This window comes from Tamandua tetradactyla, chromosome 1, assembly GCF_023851605.1.
Source record: "Tamandua tetradactyla isolate mTamTet1 chromosome 1, mTamTet1.pri, whole genome shotgun sequence".
Classification (NCBI taxonomy): domain Eukaryota; kingdom Metazoa; phylum Chordata; class Mammalia; order Pilosa; family Myrmecophagidae; genus Tamandua; species Tamandua tetradactyla.
In genome coordinates this window covers 124,092,012-124,113,843 of record NC_135327.1, presented here as the reverse complement: position 1 = coordinate 124,113,843, position 21,832 = coordinate 124,092,012, and the positions used below count along the sequence as shown (strand labels likewise).

Sequence of the window (21,832 nt, the reverse complement as noted above, 5' to 3'; positions counted from 1 at the left end):
GCCCTACATGAAATACTGAAGAGAGTTCTGTAAGCTGAAAGGGAAAAGACAGATTGAGAGGCTTTGAAGAGAGTGAAAAAAGTGTAGAAATGAAGATTATCAGTAAGGATAACTAAAAGAGTTAACACAAAAATAAGGTAGTTGAAGTCAATACTGTATTTACAGTAATGACGTTGAATGTTAATGGATTAAACTTCCCAATCAAAAGACATATATTGGCAGGATTGATAAAAATATATGATCCAGGGTGGGCCACGGTGGCTCAGCAGGTAAGAGTGCTTGCCTGCCATGCCCAAGGACCCGGGTTCGATTCCCGGTGCCTGCCCATGTTAAATATATATATATATATATATGATCCATCTATATGCCATCTACAGAGACTCACCTTAGACCAAGGATACACACAGATTGAAAATGAAAGACTGGAAAAAGATATTCCGTGCATACAGTAACCAAAAAAGAGCTAGAGTAGCTCTACTAGCATCATCAAAATAGTCTTTACATGCAAAATGTTATGAGATAAAGAAAGACTTTATATATTAATAAAAAGGGCAATCTGAGAAGAAGTAACAATCATAAATATTTGTGTACCTAACCAGGGCGTTCCAAATACATGAGGCAAGCACTAGCAAAACTGAAGGGAGAAATAGACATCTCTACAGTAATAGTTGAGATCTTTAATATACCACTATTATCAATAGATAGATCATCTAAACAGTGGATCAGTTAGGAATCAGAAAACTTGAATATTATGATAAATGAACTAGACCTAGCAGACATATAGAGAACATTGTACCCCAAAACAGGATATGCGTTCTTCTCAAGTGCTCATGCTTGATTCTTCAGGATGGACTACATGTTGGGTCACAAAACAGGGCTCAATAAATTTAGAAATATTGAAATTATACAAAGCACTTTCTTTGATCATGATGGAATGAAGGTAGAAATAAAAAACAGGCAGAGGACTGGGAAATTCACAAATTTATAACATGACATTAAATACAGAAACACCCAAAAAGTCTACAGCAGATCTACTCGAGCCTAGTAAACTAGTTCAGCAAAGTGGTGGTCTGCACAATCAATACACAAGGATCAAAAGTGTTTCTATACACTATTAAAGAGCAGACTGCAGAGGAAATCAAGGGGAAAAATCCATTTACATTAGTACCTAAAAGAATCAAATATCTAGGAATAAACTTAACCAAGGATGTAAAGAACCTGTATTCAGAAAACTACAAAACACTGCTAAAGGTAATCAGAGAAGACCTAAATAAATTGAAGGACTTTCCATGTTCATGGATTAAAAGGCTAAATATGGAGATAATGTCAATTCTACGCAAATTGATTTATATCTTCAATGCAATCTCAATCAAAATTCCAACGGCCTTCTTTGAAGATATGGAAAAGCCAATTACCAAATTTATTTGTCAGGGTAAGGGACCCCAGATAACCAAAAATATCTTGAAAAAGAACAACATGACTGGAGAACTCACACTTCCTGACTTTTAAAACTTGTTACAAAGCTACAATGGTCAAAATAGCGTGTTACCGGCATATGGATAGATACATTGATAAAGGGAATCAAACTGAGAGTTCAGAAATAGACCCTCATATCAATAGTCAATTGATTTTTGACAAGACAGCCAAGTCCACTCAATTGGGAATGAACAGTCTCTGCAACAAATGGTGCTGGGAGAAAGGATATTCATATCCAAAAGAATGAAAAAGGGCCCTTATCTCACATTGTATAGAAAAATTAATTAAAAAATGATCAAAGACTTAAATATAAGAATCAGCACCATAAAACTCCTAGAAGAAAATGCAGGTAAGCATCTTTAAGAACTTGTGGTAGGCAATAATTTCTTAGACTTTGCATCCAAAGCATAAGCAGTGAAAGAAAAAATATATTTGTAAGACCTCCTCAAGTTGAATACTTTTGTGTATCAAAGGTTTTGTCAGAAGGTGAAAAGGTCACTTACTCAATAGGAGAAAATATTTTCAAACTGCATGTCATGATCAAGTTAGGTCGTGGTGCCCAGTTGTCTAGTTGGGCTGTCTCTTGCTATGAGGACATTTCATGGACTTATATCATGACCACTTGGCTACATCTACATCGATTGCATTTGTAGTCAGCTAAGGGGAGTGTCTTCTGTAATTTGTGATGCTTAATCTAATCACTGGAAGGCTTTTAAGGAGGATTCAGAAGAGACAATCACTCTTCCTGCTTCAGGCAGCTAGCCTCCTGAGAGTTCATTGAGGACCTTCACTGGAGCTATAAGTCTTGGACTCTTACATCCCCACAGTTGTGTGAGACACTTTTATAAATTTTATATTTACAGATATCTCCTGCTGATTCTGTTTCTCTACAGACCCTAGCTAATACACTGTATCTGACACGAGTTTTTTATTCAGAATATATAGAGAACTCCTGCAACTTGGCAGTAAAAAGAAAAATAACCTAATTTAAAAGAGGGCAAAAGACATGAATAGATATTTCTCCGAAGAAGAGGTTGGCTACAAAGTACATGAAAAGATGCGCATCGTCATTCACTGTTAAGGAAATGCAAATGAAAACCACAATGAGATAATCATCTCACACCAATTATAATGGCCACTATTAAGCAAACAGAAAACTACAAATGTTGGAGAGAATATGGAGAAATAGGAACACTTATTCACCGGTGATGGAAATGTAAAATGGTACTACTGTTGTGGCACACAGTTTGGCTGTTCCTCAGAAAACTAAATACTGAATTTCCCTACAACCCAGCAATTCTGCTATTAGGTGTATACCCAGAAGATTTGAAAGCAAGGATATGAACAGACGTTTGCACACCAGTGTTCATAGCAGCATTATTCACAATTGCCAGAAGATGGAAACAATCCAAGCATCTATCAACCGATGAACACTAAAGAAATGTGATATATACATGTGCTGGTTTGAAAGGAAATATGCCCCCTAGAAAAGCCATGTTTTAATCAGAATCCCATTTCATAAAGGTAGAATAATCCTTATTCAATACTGCATGTTTGAAACTGTAATCAGATCATCTCCCTGGATGATGTGATTTAGCCAAGAGTGGTTGTTAAACTGGATTAGGTGATGACATGTCTCCACCCATTTGGGTGGGTTTTGATTAGTTTATTGGAGTCCTATAAAAGAGGAAACATTTTGGAGAAGGAGATTCAGAGAGAGCAGCACCACGAAGCAGAGAGTCCATGAGCCAGCGACCTTTGGAGGTAAAGAAGGAAAATGCCTCCCGGGGAGCTTCATGAAACCGGAAGCCAGGAGAGAAAGCTAGCAGATTATGCCAAGTTTGCCATATGCCCTTCTAACTGAAAGAGAAGCACTGACTGTGTTCACCATGTGCCTTCTCAGTTGAGAGAGAAACCCTGAACTTCATCGGCCTTCTTGAACCAAGATATCTTTCCCTGGATGGATGCCTTAGATTGGACATTTCTATAGACTTGTTTTAATTGGGACATTAGATTGTAGATATAGTAGACCTTGTGGAGGATGATATTTATAATTAATATTATAAATAAAAATGTTCCTTAATGAACTAATACAAATGTATGGTACTTGTGCAAAGAGTTAATGATAGAGGGCGGGCCATGGTGGCTCAACAGGTAAAATTCTCGCCTGCCATGCCAGAGACCTGGGTTTGATTCCCTGTGCGTGCCCATGAAGAAAGAAGAGTTAATGATAGAGTGGTATATGGGAAAAATCCTCATTGCAAAATATAGTTTACAGTTAACAGTAGTATTTTGATATTCTTTCATCAACATAATAAATGTACCACACCGATGCCAGGGCTGAATAATGGGGGGGAGGGGCAGAGGGGGCAGGTTACAGTGTTGGGATGTTGTGAGTTTTTAAAACATGTCTATTTGTTATTTTTCCTTTTGATGTAATGAAAATGTTCTAGAATTTATTGTGATGATTGCACAACTAGGTGATGATACTATGAGATGTTGAATATATATTTTGGATGCATTGTATGGTGTGTGAATTTATTTTAATAAAATTTGCAGTTTTAAAACAGAAAACAACAACAAAAAACTACAATGAGCTATCATCTCACCCATACTAAAATGACCACTATTGAATAAACAGAGAATCACAAGTCTTAGAGACGATATGGACAACCATGAACACTGATGGTGGGAATCTAAAAAAGGTACAGTTGTGGAAGACAGTTTGGCTGTTCTTCAGGACGCTGAGTATAGAATTGCCACACATCCCACTACTAGGTTTATGGCCAGAAGAACTTTAGAGACGTGAATAGACATTTGCACACTAATGTTCACAGTGGTATTATTCACAGTTGCCAAAAGATGGAAGGAACCCAAGTGTGTATCAACTGATGAATGGATAAACAAAATGTATATAGGTATGACGGAATATTATTGAGTTGTAAGAGTAATGAAGTCCTGATGCATGTGACAAAATGGACGAACCTTGAGGACATTATGTTGAGTGAAATAAGTCAGACACAAAACGACAAATACTGTATGGTCTCTCTAATATGAACTAAATATAATAAACAAACTCATGGAGCCAATATCTAGAATATAGGTTACCAGAAGATAGGATTGGATAGTTGATGCTTAAGGTGTACAAAATTCTTAAGGTTGATTGTAAATGTTTGGAAATGGATATAAAGGCAATAGTAGCATATTATTGGGAGTGTAATTAATCTCGTATGTGTGATTGTGTTTGAAAGGGGAAGTTTAGGATCATGCATGCTGTTCGAAGGAAAGCTAGAAGATGAAACAGATGGAACTATATAATGTAAACTGTAATGGATGAGAATGGTGGTTAATAGTATAAATATAATGTTCTTCCATGAAATAGAACAAATATATGACACTGTAATAAAATATTATTAATAGGTGGTATATGCAAACTACTGACTCTAGTTAATAGTATTATTTTTAATATTCTTCCATCAGATATCCATGGTACCACACTAATGCTAATATGTCAATATTACAGGAGTATAAGGGACATGAGGTTTTCTTTTTGGAGCAGTTAACTTGTTCTGAAATTGATTGCAGTTTCAGAACTCTGAATATACTGAAAGCCAATCATTGTACATGTTGGATAGATTTTATGGTATGTGAATAAAACTGCTTAAAAAAAAATAGGTGAATCTTCCTGGAGTCCATTGATAGGCCACATTTCTTTCTCCCCCCTCCCCCCCGCCTTATTAAGTGCTGTTTGGACTGTCCAAAGATGATTAAGGTTTTACTATAAAAACTTAGTAGCCCAAAATTAGTTTTTCTATTTGCTTCTTTGATTCCCCATTACTTGCCTCAGAATGCTCTATCTATAGATTTATCTTTCAGTTGGAGAAATGTTACTTAAGGATTTTGATTCAAACAAAGAGGTATTAACCTTGAGGTAATTACATGATGTGATTTCAGTTCATACAGCTGTGACTTTGAAAAGGTGACAGGATACAGCTAGCAAATTTCTTGTGAGAAAAAAATTTGAGGGGAATGGAGCTATGACTATTTAAATGGTATGTTTTCTGGAAACTTTTAGGCTTATTGAACACAAATTTTAAAAATGATTAAGTGTGGTATGTATAATCTTTTCTTTCTCTGTTATCGTTTTATTTCTTTTTCTGTTGTCTTTTTATGTCTTTTTCTAAATCGATGCAAATGTTCTAAGAAATGATGAATATGCAACTATGTGATGATATTAAGAATTACTGATTGTATATGTAGAATGGAATGATATCTTAATGTTTTGTTTGTTAATTTTTTTTAATTAATAAAAAAAATGATTCAGTGTGTAAATAACTGAGAGCCCCCAAAAAATGTCTAGGTGCCATTATGCTTTTTACCATGATTAGCGGTAACTTTTAATGCACATTTAGAGTATTACTGACTTTTTGAAAATATCTTATTTTAAAGTACCCTAAAATATTGTTATTTTCTTAGATATTTCTTTTTTCACATCTTAGGTGCAAATTATTTTGGAACATAATGTTAAAGTAATAGTGAAAATCAAATCAAATGAAAAACTTAGAAAATGTTCATAATTTGAGCTGCCTTCCATGAGGTAAGATAAACGATGGAAACTTTCCAAATCCTTGAGAAAGACTCTTCTGGACTCAAATGATATCCTTTATATATGTGGTTATAGATGAAATATATAGTAAACTGAATATAGGTCTTAAGAAGAATATTAAACACTTAAAATACCTAAAGCATGAAATAAAACATAAACTATTTTATTAGGTGTACATGGCACCTATCTTTTGCAAAAGAAAACAAATAATAACTGAAAATTGAAATCTAAGCTGTCCTTGAAAATTACCAGAGATATAGCCTGAGAAACATAGAGTATAGGAGGAAGGGATTTCTTTTCTCCTTTCATTCAGGACAAGATGATAAAAGAATAATACTTTAGACTAAAGATTCAGTAACCATCCTGTCGTGATCAGGTTCATGTGTCAATTTGGTCAAGTGGTGGTACCTCTTTGTCTGGTTGGGCAAGTCCCCCAGCCTTTCTGTTGCTATGAGGACAATTCATAGAATTAAATTATGATCATTTCAACTGCATCCACAGCTGATTCCATTTGTAATCAGCCAAGGGGCGTGTCTTCTGCAATATGTGATGCTTAATCTAATCAGTGGAAGCCTTTTCCGGAGGATTCAGAAGAGGTAAGCTCTCTTCCTGCTTCAACCGTCTCCTGTGGAGTTCATCCAGACCCTCCATCAGAATCGTCGGTTTCATAGCCTGCCCTGCAGATTTTGGACTCTGTTCCCATGGTTACATGAGACACTTTTATACATTTTACATTTGTGAGTGTTTCTTGTTGATTCTGTTTCTTTAGAGAACCCTAACTAATATTCCTCCCAAAAGTTAAATTTAAATCTTGTGACCTATTTAATGAATTTAAATACTTTGTTTTAAATTATGTATATGCATACAAACACATACATACATTATAGTCAGGGTGGTTATATATAAAAATGCTAACAGTGATTATCTTACCAGTAAATAGATTATTGATTCTTTAGCCTTTTTCTTTAGAAAAATTATTTTAAAAAATTCCTGTTATGCATATGTGTTACTGTATTTTAAATAAAAAATCAGTAATAACAACAAAAAACCCTTGAAAGACAATGGTGAACTCATTAAGTATATGCAGACAGAAAAATGTGCTAACACCTATCTTTAAATAGCCTTGGGAGATATCATACCCTACCTTCTCACCTGCATTTCCAACTTGATATAACCAAATATCTGGAGGGATCCAAGAGCTTTTTATAGCTGTGGTGTCTGCACATTGAAATCACCCCAGGATCTTAAATATCAATAACTGGGTGACAAGCTAGAGATTCTGATTTAAATCGTCTGCATTGTAGCTTGTGCATTGGCACTTTTTGAAATTTCCCAGGCTATCATAATGTCCAGCCAAGGTTGAGAGCTACTGTTTTGTAGGGCTATTAAGGAAATGATTCATTCATTTTTTAGTCTTCTAATTTGTATTCTGTTGAAACCATTACTATCCTGTACAAAACTTGCATGAGCATAGTATATACATATTATATATTTGAATACAGTAGTATTAAGCATATTATTTTTCAACAGTTTCTTTTTTTTTGACTGTGTTTTTATGTCCAGACTGCCATTGTGTATATTGGATAACATGGTAAACTTACTTCACCAGTACTTTTTTCTCCCTCCAATCTATCTTCTACGTCAGTTGTTAATTTTCTAAAGTATAAAATAATTATATTACTACCTGTCAAAGCCCTTAATTATCTGTTCTTTACAAGTTAAAGTATAAATTCCTTAGCCCTCCATAGTCTGGCCAGAACCTATTTTCAGTTTTATTTCCTTTTAGTTTTTTTACTAGAGACCCTGAACTCCAGCCATACTCATCATTCCTTAAGTTGGCTTTTTTCTTTTTTTATATGTTCTTGCCTTTACATGTGTTGTTTCCTTTGTCACCAATTTTGATCATAGTTTAATAATAGATTTAGAAACAACATTTATTGGAATAGAATAAAACTAGCATTTATTGACCACATTAGCCCAGGACTATTCTAGGCACTTTAAATAAGGTATCTCTTAGAATCGTCATACCTACCCTAACAGATGGTCATTTTCCTCACTGTACTGATGGGCATTTAGAGGGTAGAAGACTTGCTTAAAATTACACAGCTAAATATGGGCAAAGATGAGATTCCAAAGTCCAACTCCAGTGTTTGTTTCAATATCCTTCCCCCCCCCGTCCATCACACTGCTTCAGTAGTTAATGTTCAAATGATCATTGTCGTGTCATCTTTCCATACATGGTATGCATAAGCGTTTAATGTTTTTTTATTAAATTTTCAATTCTTTTAAGTAGAAGGAAATAAATTTAATGGTCTTAAAAGGAGAATAGTCACTTTTCTGTTCTGTTTAAAATCAGTTATCAGTTTTATCAGATTGCTGTGTTTATCTGATTATCATTGAGTTGTGTAGTCCTGTTTATTAATATTTTAAAAATCTTTTCCATGATGGATGTCCTTATAAGTACTGAGCAGTTTTACTTTTCCTTTTCTACAGTTTAGCACTTATTCTGTAGTTCCTATATGAGCAGAATTTCCTAGTTTTTCAATATCCCACAAATTGTCTGGCTTGAAGAAGACCCCTATACATGGTATATACATAAATGTATGTAAGTGCATTCATCCATAAAATTCTGTCAAACTCATTTCCTGCCTGTCTGAGAAGGAAAATTTAAAGCTCATATATGCAAATGACCTTTAGAATGCAAAGTACAGCCTGTGACACATTAACAGTCTCTGTGTGGGAAAATGTTACACTTTAAGAAATTAAATTTGGGGAATGTTAAAAATTTGAGACTCTTTGACTATTAAGTTTTGATAAAATGAAGTATAATATGTTCTCTACATATGCTTCCCAGATTATATAAATATTCCTAATTGTGATAGTTTATTTGAGGATGCTCTTCATAATTTTTATTTTACAATCTAATTTGAATATTTTTTCCTCTATTAGAATGTGAAACATGTTGCAGAAGGATCCAAGAAGTACCTGAAGGGGGAAGGAAAAAAGTGCCACTGCCTATCAGGAAAAACAAAAACAAAAACAAAAAAAACATGGGAAATACAACCACCAAATTCCGTAAAGCACTTATTAGTGGTGATGAAAACCTGGCCTGCCAAATATATGAAAACAACCCTCAGCTAAAAGAATCCCTTGATCCAAACATGTCTTATGGGGAACCCTACCAGCACAATACTCCATTACACTATGCTGCTAGACATGGAATGAATAGAATTTTAGGGTAAGTATTACTGTAGTTGTGTTGATAACACATTGTTGAAAGGAAAAAAATATTATCTTTGAAATATATGCATATGTGCACACTCTGTGATATTCTAATGAGTTAAATTTTCTAAAACTGAATATGCCTAAATTATTTAGTATTTTCTTTACTATACCTAAATGAGACCAAAAGTTTTAACAATGCGCTTGTTATGTTTCTGTAAGTATATTTTGATCCTCAATATGTTTCATAGTATAAATTCTTGGTAGTTATAGAATATTTAATTTACAACATTTTAGATTCTAGAAAAATATTGATTAGCTATCAAAAAAATTAAAGGGGATCATGCCTAAGACAGAAGTTCTAAACTGTAATTAGCTAGTTTGTTGAAAAGCAGGTGTTTTTGCCTTGTCTAGTTATGATCAGGTTTGAGTTTACTTTTTTTGTTTAACGGGATTCATGTTTGAAAAGATTTCTCTGAAGGTAAAAAATTTCCTCAACACTTAAAAAAACTTAAAATATATAACTTAACTTAAAAAAAAACTTTAAAAAACCCACCCTTGAACAAGACAGCATTAGGTTAAAATAGCAAATATACTTATATATAAAGTCTTGATCTAATTACATGGAAATTAAATTTGATATTTGGTAGCCTGGAAATGAAAGGAGCAAAGGATGTAAAGGTAGTTTCAAAATAAGTTGAATTTTTATTTTAAAGTAGATTATGCAGTTGTGGAGGTCTGATGGCAGAAGGGAAAGAAACACTTCTTTGCTTACACAATGATGTCTACACTCTTAAACTAGTAATCAGGGCTCTTTAAATCTTGATAGAGACCTTAAATTTCTACCTTATTTCTTTTTCTTCTGTATACAAATTATTATCCAAGTTAAGTTGCTCTTGTTGGTATCCCCTGAAACGTACCATGTGTATTCTGTCTGCCAGTAGTGCCCCCTCTCTCTCTCTGTCTCAGCTTTCTCCAACTTACCTAAAATTTGCTCTTCCTGCAGGGTCCTGTGCATCCTTCACCTGTCTTGTTGGGTTGTCATAACTTATAAGACCCCTTTTTTGAATTCCTATGGCTCACTCTGGTTGGTTGGTGTGTATCACTTCTTTGGTATACACTATCTCATTGTACTTTATAATTTTGAGTATCTTTTGTCTGCTTACCTAAATCATTACTTTTTTTAAAAGTATCTTCTTTATACTTCTAGCATCAAGTATAGGATCTTGCTTGTACAAAGTAGTCAGAAGTTGTATAAAATCATTACCCAAGGAAATATTTTTATGAGGATTTATGAATGAGAAAAATTCCAGAAATTATCTAGGACATGACTTTAGCAGGTATATCTTGACTTAAAAATAGGTATTTCTGCCCTTTACTGTCATTTTGCATTTATCTTTCATTCTCAGTAACCCAAAAATAACTCCTTAGAAGCCAGCTCCAATTCAGCTTGTACAGAATTTTGTATTTTTCATCTCAAGACTGGGTCCACCCTGATTATCGAAACTAGTGTGTTGTGCTCATAAAAAATTGACAGGCTTTTATTGAGTTCTTATTACTTCCTGGTACTGTTTTTGTTTTTGCTTTTGTTTTTATGGGCAGGCACTAGGAATCGAACCTGGGTCTCTGGCCTGGCAGACAAGTACTCTGCCTCCTGAGCCACCATGGCCCGCCCTGTTTTTTTTTTTTTAATGCGGTTTTATTGTGATATATTCACACACCATAGAAACCATCAAAAAAGGTGGTTCAGTGGTAGAATGCTCACCTGCCATGTGAGACCTGGGTTCGTTTCCCAGCCCATGCGCCCCAACCCCCTCCAAAAAAAGAAACTATCCGAAGTATACAGTCACTGGTTCACAGTATCATCATATGATTGTGCATACAGCTCCATGATCAAATTTAGAATATTTTCATTACTCTAGAAAAGAAATAAAAAATAATAATAAAAATCTTCCTATGCTCCTTATCTCCTATATTATTGACCCATAGTGTTGGTGTGGTACATCTGTTACTGTCAATGATAGAGTATTAAAATACTACTGTTAACTATAGTCCACAGCTTGCAACAGGTACAATTTTTCCTATATACCCCTCTATTAATATAATGTTGTACTGTTGTTTTAGTTCCAAAAATGTCTTTTTTATATTTGTACAATTAATCACAGGTATTGTCCACCACAAGATTCACTGTGTTATATATTCCTCTGCTTTACCCTCCAAATTTCCTTCTGGTGACATACATGACTCTAAACTTCCCCTTTCCACCACATTCACACACCATTCAGCACTGTTAGCTATTTTCACGATAATGTGCAAATGTCATTTCTGCCCATTTCCAAATGTTTAAGTTCACCCCAGTTAAATATTCTGCACATATTTAGCAATCCCTCCCTATTCTTTTGCTTCATTTTTTATTTTGGTCACCTATATTCTTTATGTCTAGGATTTTATATATAAATAAAAAAAGGAACTATATAATTAGTTCATATCAGTGAGATTATAAAATAAATATTTGTCCTTTTGTGTCTGACTTCTTTTCACTTGACATAATGTTCTCAAGGTTCATCCATGTTGTTGCATGCTTCAGAATTTCATTCCTTCTTACTGCTGAATAATAATCTATCGTATGAATATGCCACAATTTGTTATTCATTCATCTGTTGATGGACACTTGGATTGTTTCTATCATTTGGCAGTTGTGAATAATTCACTATGAACATCGCTATGCAAATATGTGTTCGTGTCCCTGCTTTCACATATCTTCCACATATATACCAAGTAGTAGGATTGCCAGGTTGTGAGGCAGTTCTGTACTTAGCTTCCTGAGGAACCGCCAAACCATCCTCCACAGTGGGTGTATCATTTTATATTCCCACCAGCAGTGAATAAGTGTTCCAGTTTCTCCATATCCAGTCCAACACTTGTAGTTGCCTATTTCTTTAATAGTGACCGCAAAATAGCTTCTGATGTTTTTAAGCATTCTAAAAGCTCAAGAGCGTATCAGTTACGTAGTCCTCTTGTAACAACTACCCAAAATAGCACTGAGTCAAAAGCAAAGAAATAGAAAAAAATAATGGTTGTGGCACATAAGGAAAAACTGAAAAACATTATAAATATAGTTATGATATAAATGTGAAAGCTTCCTGTAAGATAATTAAAAAAAAGAAATATTACCTAAATCAAAATTCCCAATTTATATATTTCAATTAATACTGGATATGGGTGATGACTAAAATCCTAATTTCCTAATCTTTATAATATATTGAACCTATATTATTTATAAAATAAAAATATATAATTTTTCTTTTATTACCCACACTTAAAAACAACGTATTAGGCAGAAATTTAAATTTATTACACAGACTATGGTAGAAAACAGATTTTACACAACTGAACCATTTAAATTTAAATAATAATACAACCCCTGTAATAGTCAAAATTTGTATGATATATCACATTATAAAAGAATGTGAAAAGAGGATGAAAGAAAAAAGTAAAAGTACCTTTTTTGGTAACTAAACAAATATAATAAAGAGGTAAAGTAGACTAGAATTACAGAATATGTGAGTGTCTATATGAAAAAACTACTTGTTCAATGGTTAAACAATAAAAAGAAAAATATAGGGAATAAAGGAATACATGCTATGATGGTTCCCCAATCTATGAAACAGGGACAGTACTCAACTTGCAGAGTTAGTATGAAGAATAAATGAGAACATATATAAAAGGCACAAAGTGTTTAATAAATGCTGGTTTGCTTCTTTTCACTGGCAATCTTTAATTCCTCAAGGACAAAAAAACCATGATGGGACAAACATCTATTGAAAATTTATCACTGCAGGGAGAAATAAGGTAAAAAAGTTAGGCCTTTTTCGAATATACCACCTTCATGCTATAAAGCTTTTCCATCTCTTCTACAACTTAAAGAAAAGATATTTTTAAAAGCAAAGTATTAATCATAAAATTTGAAAATAGTGGAAAACATTTTGGTGTCAAGTAAAATGAAAATCATCTGCTTGCTAAAAGCAGAGACGTGAGAAATTAACAGCATTTACCATGACCTTTATTGATCCTTGTGGTCCAACAACAAGTACAGAGTTACCTTCTCCCTGGATAGCAATTCTTTTTAGCAGCTCAATTAAGTGTTTGTATTGTATCTGAACTCCAAATAGGTTACTTTGTGGGCTTGACAAAAATCTTTCTTGAAAAATTCTTTGCGCCTGTGAAAAGCACTATGCATGCATTAAATTGTTATCTGCACCAAAAACTGTCTCCCCTAATACTGTTAAAAGTTCTCTATATGCATTATCTCATTTAATCCTCATTACAGTTGCATAAGGTTGTTTGTGATTAGTTGCATTTTAGAGGTATGAAGACTAAAGCACAGAAATGTTAAGTAGCTTGTCAGAACTCTCATAGTTTATAAGTGACAAAGATAGTTAGTTGCCCAGGAAAACTTACTCGAGGCTCTCAGCCTTTTGACCACTGTGCTCTTATCTTTCCAGTCAGAGAAGCCTGTTGAGGGCTGCCTTAGTTACTTATTAACAGCTAAGTTACTTAGTCACTCTGGACTTCAGCTTCCTTATCTGTAAAATGTATATCTGTCTCACAGAGCTTGTGGAACAATTAAATTAATGTGTATTATATGTCTCCTGTGTTACCTAATGTACAACATGCACTTGATAAGTGTTTATTTTCTCACTTCCGTAACCCTAAACATCTTCAAATAATCTTTGACTTACTCTACTCCTTTACCTAATCTGCTACTAATGCTAAGTTCACAAATTCTTATTATTCATTTCTTTCCATGACCGTTGTCCTAAGCTTAGTTGACTCTTCTCAGTATCTATTTTCAGTACTTAAAGTGTCTGGCTTCTAAGTGGTCCTTTTTCCTCTTATAATATCATGTCCAGATTAATCTTCCTAAAGCATAACTTTTTCAGCTGTATTTATATCATCGTTTCATCATAAAGATGTAATAATGCCCTGTTGTCTGCATTATTCTATTTGGGTTTCAAAGCTTTCTTGACACTACCCTTATTCAACCCAGTCTCATTATTCTCTAATATCTCTTTGTTCAGTCTGTTTGATTGACTTCATTCTTGCTTTCCCCATTTTTAGGAATGCTACCCGCTTAGCTTTATTCCTGTTGTTCCCTATTTCTCAAATATCTGCTTTCTTCTCCAATTACCTATGCTTTAATTCACAAATTAGTATCTGCCTTGTTCATGAATTCATTCCCTGTATATTATACTGACATAAAATATTCTTTCTTACCTCTGAAAATTCCTACAACCTACATTTTAAACCATACTATCATTATTAAAGTATGTTCATATTAGTCACTTCCTCTACTAGATTGTATGTATTAAAAACAATGCTGAACATTGGTAATGTTCTCAATAGATGGCTTAACCTATGGAGACTCTAACATGTCTTTTTTGTTGAGTGTTTTCAGTGACATTACAAAATTCTTGCTTTAACTTCCTTATATTGAGGACTCTATTACTACTCAATTAGTACTTTACTATTAAATCTTATTACATGCTTAATTAAAACTTTATATGGAATACCTAAGTAAAATATATTTAATGATAATCGAGCAGTGTGATGGTGGCTCAGCAAGCAGAGTTCTCACCTGCCATGCTGGAGACCTGGATTCAATTCCCGGTGCCTGCCCATGTTAAAAAAAAAAAAAGAAAAAAACTATAAGAAAATATGTTTAACGATTATTATCTACCTAATGTGTATACTTTAACTCAAAAGAAACCAAATGGCAAACTCTTTTTTACCATTTGTAGTGTAATTTACAAATATAATCACTAGTCCAGTGACTAATCTGAGGATGCCTGGATCCTGAGACCCTTTCAGGGGGGTACTTGAGGCCAATACCATTTTCAAATAATTCTAAGACAGTATTTGCCTTTTTATTCACAGTGTATCGATATTTGGAGTGATAGTGTAAAAGCAATGTAAGGTAAAACTGCTCATACCTTTAGGTAAATCAAGGCACTGGCACCAAACTGTACTAGTCATTGTATTCATACATTCATCACTGCTAGCAGCTGGCAGATAAAAACAAAACAGTTTCACTTAAAAATATATTTGATAAATAGGTGAAAATTATTAATTTTAATTAATCTCCATCCTTTAGCACATATCTTTTTAATATTCTATGTGAAAAAATGAGACGTACAATGCCACATCCAAACTATGATGATAGCCTCGAGGAAGAGAACTTGTGCTATTATTTGAGGTGCTACTTAAACTCCTTGCTGTTTTCTGGAACACTGTTTTTATTTGTGAGAATTGACAAAAAAAAACAGCTATAGTTATTCAGACAGGTGTTTGGTTGGCATTTTCTTCAAAATGAATTGACTGAGCCTGTTACTTTAAGGAAAACAACTGATAGTGTTTTTTTGCCAGTGAAAAAACTGGAACTTTCAAGTGAAAATTTGAATTTTGGAAAACTTGTATCCACTACCTTAAGCTTGACAGCTTCTCCATGCTTAAAGTTTTTTTGGCGTGAATGGAAGTGATATAGACTAACATGATTTTTTTTTTAATACATTCCATGATGAAATGGGATCTGGAAGATCTGTGTAACTCAGTGAATCACTGTTTTCCTGAAGATCAGTGTATAATGTTACAAAATCATGCATGAATAAAACATCCATTCAAAATGCAAGGTAGATCAGTAAATTTTAATATAACAGTACAAAAATTCATTGAAATTCAGATTCCACATTGCAACTAACCTTTAAGAAGTTACCATGTGTTGCAATTTGGTATAATATCAAAGGCGAATATTCACAATTATCTGAAAAAGCTGTTTTAAAAGAATTCTCCCTCTTCTAACTACATAAAAGGCTGACTTTTCTTCATATATTTCAACCAAAATAGCATATCAACATACTACAACAGATTGAATGATGAATCTAGCTGTCTTCTATTAAGCCAGACATTAAAAGAGATTTAAACACATGTAAAACAGTGCCACTCTTCTCATTTAATTTTTTTAATATAGTTATTTCATTTAAAAATGTTATGCATGCTTAATATATAATCAGTTTGTTTTTGTTATCTTTTAAACAAATATTTTTAAATTTTCTGTTTTAATTTTTAGTATGGTATCAATGTATATATATAACCCACATAACCAAAAATTCTCTGGAATCTCCAATAATTTTTAGAAGTGTAAAAAGTCCTGTGACCAAAAGTTTAGTAATTACTGATCTGGTCTGTATTCTTATACATATGTCTGTCCCTAGCATATGGTTATCATTCTATTTAATGAGAATTTAAAGACCTACAGAAAGGTTATTATAATATTCTCTTTTAATTACCAGTTTAAACTACTTTTATGATTTGGCAGTTTACTTTATACTTTGCTTTCAACTTCAGCCTAATATGTTCAGGTATTTCTCTTTCTTTTTTTTAATTGTTTGCGGAACAGTGGCTCATAATTTCTTTATTAAAGCCATTAACCTACTATAATAGAATAAAAAAATCACCTTTTTGCTTTCTTTTCCTCAGATTAAAGAATTCTGATTTCTTTAATCTGTGTGTTCTTTTTTAAATTGAATTTTATTGAGATGTATTCACATACTCTACAGTCTATCTGAAATATACCATCAGTGGCTCCCGGTATCATCAAATAATTGTGCAGTTATCACCACGGTCAATTTTAGGACATTTTCATTACTCCAGAAATAATAATAATAAGATAAAATAAAGATATAAAAGAAACCCCAAAATATCACATGTCCCTTATCCCTGCCACCTCCCACCCCCAGTGTTGAACCCCTAGTATTGACATGTGGTACATTTGTTAGTATTGATGAGAGAATATTAGATATTACTGTTAATTATAGCCCATAGTTTGCAATAGGTATATCTCCCAAATACCCCTCTATTATTAACTCTTTGTAATAGAGTCATACATTTATTCTAGTTGATAAGTGAACGTTTTTTTATTTGTGCTTTTAATCACAGTCATTGTCCACTAGAAGAATATTCATTGTATTATACATTCCCATGCTTTCACCTCTGGCTTTCCTTCTGGTGACATACCTGACTCTAAAATACCCCTTTCAATCACATTCATTCACAATTTAGCACTATTAATTATCTGTGTGTTCTTTTGTTTTGGGAAATTTAGAGAGACTAATACAGTATCATATTGCTTTAAATGATTAATTGCATTTTGGAATATGCCCTTAATATTGGCATATTGTGTTTTATGTTATGTATAGTAAGGATAAATAGCTTTTACTTGTGAGCATTAAATAAAATAGCAACTTTATTTTGATTATTTGTGTTTTAGAGACTTCAAAGGTTTCGCTGTGTTTAACCTTGTTTAGTTTTCTAACAAGTTGATGGCCATTATTTTCTTATACTGTCTCCTGTAATACAGGGTACCTGTCTGCTAGTATCGATGTAGATTCTGGCTTAGCTTGGCTAGTTCCTAATTTGTAACATCTTTGGGTAGGCAAAGGTGGACATACCTTGATATGGATGTGATAACTATCAAATAAAGCATCCAGTTGGGATAAGGCCTTAATTTTATCCTCACTTACTTTAACTTTCATTGTTCCTGCAACAGCAGACATCATTTTCCTTTCTTCTTATGACTAATATGGTAAAAGAGGAGTTTATAGTTCAGCAGCCAGTTTGTATCCATGTCTCTCCAGACCCAAATATTGTGTTTTTACACTAAACCACACTACACTGCCTCTTTCATGGGAAACTAAACTAAATCCATACTCGTAAATAGTTCATGTAGGAAAAAGACTATGCACTTTGGAGTCATATTCTAGTTTGGACATATAGTTTGTTAGTTATAAACTCTGCGAAAGCCATGTAATTTTTTTTCATGTGATGGAAATTACAATACTTATTCCTTAGATTTTTACAGAATAGCTTCTTCTGCTTGTTTGGAAACAAAAAAAGGATCTGTCTTTTGGTATAAATAAAGTCTTTATTAGAGCGTGTCACAGATGTAAAATATATTAATATCAAAGTCTGTAGTCTTGAGGATTAATTAAAAGAATGTTCCCAAATACTGATTTCTCTTTTTGACTCTTTTATATTTCAGGAGTTAAGTTCTTTTAAATGGATTTAAATGAGGGCCTCCTCTCCCACCCCCAACCCCTCCTTATCTTATATACAGATGGCACAGGGGCAGGAACTCCCTCTTTTCTTCATGGAGGAAAATGTGTCTAACTTCTAGAATAGTACCTGGCAAATAATAGGTGTTCAATAACTAGTTGTTGAATTAAAGAAAAAAATTGAAAGGAACTGAAGGTGTATGTATATGTTAGTGACTGGGACAGGATAATAAGTTTGTTGTTTCAAGAAATTGAGGTTTTGGGAGAGGAGATTGGTATTTCTAAAGGAGGATCAGTTGAATATGAAATAATAGTAGAATGTACAAGAGAAAGGAGCCTGTAAATGTTAGAAATCCAGGTCTAGAGGTCAGAAGATGTTATGGGTTGAATTGTGCTCCCCAAAAGATATTGCAATCCCAACATACTCTAGCAAACCTCTAGAAACTAGAAAGAGGTAAGGAAGGATTCTCCCCTGCAGGTTGCAAAGGGAGTATGGACCTGTTGACTGCTTGATTTTGGACTTCCAACCTCTAGGACTGTGAGATAATACATATCTGTTGTTTTATAGCCACCATGTTTGTGGTCCTTTGTTAAGGCAACCCTAGGCAACTAAGACAGATGAGAAGTCAGAATGACAGAGCATTAAGAGTTATGGTAAAAGGCCCCTTGGGGGAATGGCAAGAAAGGGGAAAAATTAAGCTTCCCCATGTGGAGAATTCCTGATATTTTTAAAAGCAATGGGGACAACTGAAGCTGTAGGCTGAGCCCCCAATCTTGTGGTTTATTCATTTGAAACTTATTACCGCAAAGGATAGACTTAGCCTACTTAAAATTAGGCCCAAGAGTCACCCCCAGCGAACCTCTTTTGTTGCTCAGATGTGGCCTCTCTCTGCCAGCCAACACAACAAGCAAACTCACTGCTGTTCCCCTCTCCACATGGAACATGACTCCCAGGGGTGTGAACCTTCCTGGCAACGTAGGACAGAAATCCTAGAATGAGCTGGAACTCAGCATCAAGGGATTGAGAAAACCTTCTCGACTAAAACAGGAGAAGAGAGAAATGAGACTAAATAAAGTGTCAATGGCTGAGAGATTTCAAACAGAGTTGAGAAGTTATCCTGAAGGTTATTCTTACGCATTATATCACCTTTTTAGTTAAGGTAAATTGGAGAGGCTGGAGGTAAGTGCCTGAAAATGTAGAGCTGCATTCTGGTAGCCAGGTTTCTTGAATATGATATAATAATAATGATATAGTTTTTGCAGTGTGAGTGTGTGATTGTGAAAACCTTGTGTCTAATGCTCCTTTTGTCTACGATATGGACAGATGAGTACAACATATGGATTAAAAATAAATAATATGGGGAACAAATGTTAAACTAAATATAGTAGATTGAAATGCTAATAATCAATGAAAGGGAGTGGTAAGGGGTATAGAAAAAAAATAGGATAAACAGGCTAAAATATTTTGGATAGATGGAAATACCAACAGTCAATGAGAGAGAGGGGTAAGGATTTTGGTATGTATGAGTTTTTTTCTTTTTTCTTTTTATTTCTTTATCTGAATTGATGCAAATGTTCTCAGAAATTATCATGATGGTGAATATACAACTATGATGGAAAAATGTTCATATTGTATGTTGATTGGTTTTATTAATAAAAATTTAAAAAATTATCTGTAAGAAAAGAGAAATAAAAAAAAGAGTTGTGGCAGATGTAATAGTGCCATTTACATAGTGCACGATTACAGTTGTAATAGTGCCAGTAGATAATCCTGCCAATTTTCTCCTTTCCCTGTCCTAGAATTAGCCTATATACAAGTAGTGACTGTAGTATGAAACAGTCCAGTTGTTGGTGAGAAGTTCGGGTCTGAATTCATACACATATGGATAGCCAGTTCTTCCAGCACCATTTGTTGAAGAAACTTTTCTTTGCACTTTGCACTCTTGCATTTTACAATCTTGTCAAAAATCAGCTGGCGTAGAGGGTGAATTTATTTCTGAGCTCTCAGTTCAGTTCCCTTTGTCATGTCTGTCCTTACGCTAGGACCACACTGTTTTGATTACTGTAACTTTATTAATTTTGATTTTTGGGAGTGTGAGTTCTCCAACTGTGTTCTTTATCAAAATTGTTTTGCCCATCAGGTTCCATTGCTATTCCATGTGAATTTGAAGATTGGCTTTTCCACTTCAGGAAAAAAAAAAAAAGGCTGCTAGTCTTTTGATAGGAGTTGTGTTGAACCTATAAATCACTGTAGGTAGTACTGACATCTTAACATGTTGAATCTGATAATCCATGAACCTAAGATAACTTGCCACATATCTAAATAGTCTTTAATTTCTTTCAAAAGTGTTTTATAGTTTGCAGTGTACAAGTCTTTCTCCTTATTGGTCAAATTTACTCCTAAATATTGTATTCTTTTAGATGCTATCATAAATGGAATTGTTTTCTTTATTTCCTCTTTGGATTGTTCATTGCTAGTGTATGGAAACAGTTGATTTTTGCATGTTGATCTTTGTACCCTGTAACTTTGCTGAATTTGTGTACTAGCTCTAGTAGTATTCTTAGTGGATTCTGTTGGATTTTCATTATATGTATAATCTGCAAATAGATAGTTTTATTTCTTCCTTTACAGTTGGATATCTTTATTTCTTGCCTAATTGCTTTTGCTAGAACTTCTCATACATTGTTGAGTAGCAGTGGTGAAAGCAAGTATCCTTGTCATTTTCCAGATCTTAGGGGGAAAGCTTTCAGTTTTTCACCATTGAGTAGATGTTAGTTGTTGGTTTTTCATAAATAACCTTCTTCTTATTAAAGAAGTTCCCTTCTATTTCTAATTTTCGGAGTGTTTTAATCATGAAACCATGTTGAATTTTATCAGATGCATTTTCTGTATCTATTGAGGTAATTAATTCTTTTCATCTTCAATTTATTGATGTGATGTGTTACCTTGATTGATTTTCTTATTTTTGAACCACCCTTGTATTCTGGGATAAATGTCATGTGGTCATGGCGTTTCTAATTTTTTTAATTGCAGTTTGATTTGGTTTGTTAGTATACTGCCATATTTTTGGACAGCATACTCTATTGCCTCTCTAGAGTATTGCCTCAATCTAAGTAACTGATCTAGATCATTGAAGTTTAATATTCATTCCATTCATCTGTCAAAATTGTAGTGAAAATTTGCTGTGTACCTGTTTTAGATAGTAAAAGCTGCCGAAATGCAATATACCAGGAATGAAACGGTTTTTAAAAAGGAAATTTAAGTTGCAAGTTTACAATTCTAGGCCACAAAAATGTCCAAATTAAGGTACCAACATGAGGTTACCTTCACTTAAGAAAGGCTGATGCCAGAACACCTCTGTCAGCTGGGAAGATTCTTAGCTGCCATCTGCTGGGATCCCTGGCTTCTGAACACCTC

General features: G+C 33.8%; 1 protein-coding gene across 13 annotated transcripts in view; it reads left to right on the top strand.

Annotated features, from left to right (window-relative positions):
* ANKIB1 (ankyrin repeat and IBR domain containing 1) overlaps positions 1–21,832 on the top strand; it is a 212,979-nt gene that overhangs the window by 29,311 nt on the left and 161,836 nt on the right. For 6 of the 13 annotated variants that reach the window (XM_077155076.1, XM_077158857.1, XM_077157474.1 and 3 more), the window contains 3 exons: positions 5,976–6,073; positions 6,584–6,678; positions 9,032–9,320. The exons of 1 other annotated variant lie outside the window; for it this stretch is intronic. In XM_077155076.1, coding sequence (XP_077011191.1) covers positions 9,133–9,320 — 188 coding nt within the window. In that variant the 5' untranslated portion in view covers positions 5,976–6,073; positions 6,584–6,678; positions 9,032–9,132. 6 more of the 13 variants (XM_077153457.1, XM_077155843.1, XM_077156336.1 and 3 more) reach the window with 4 other exon arrangements.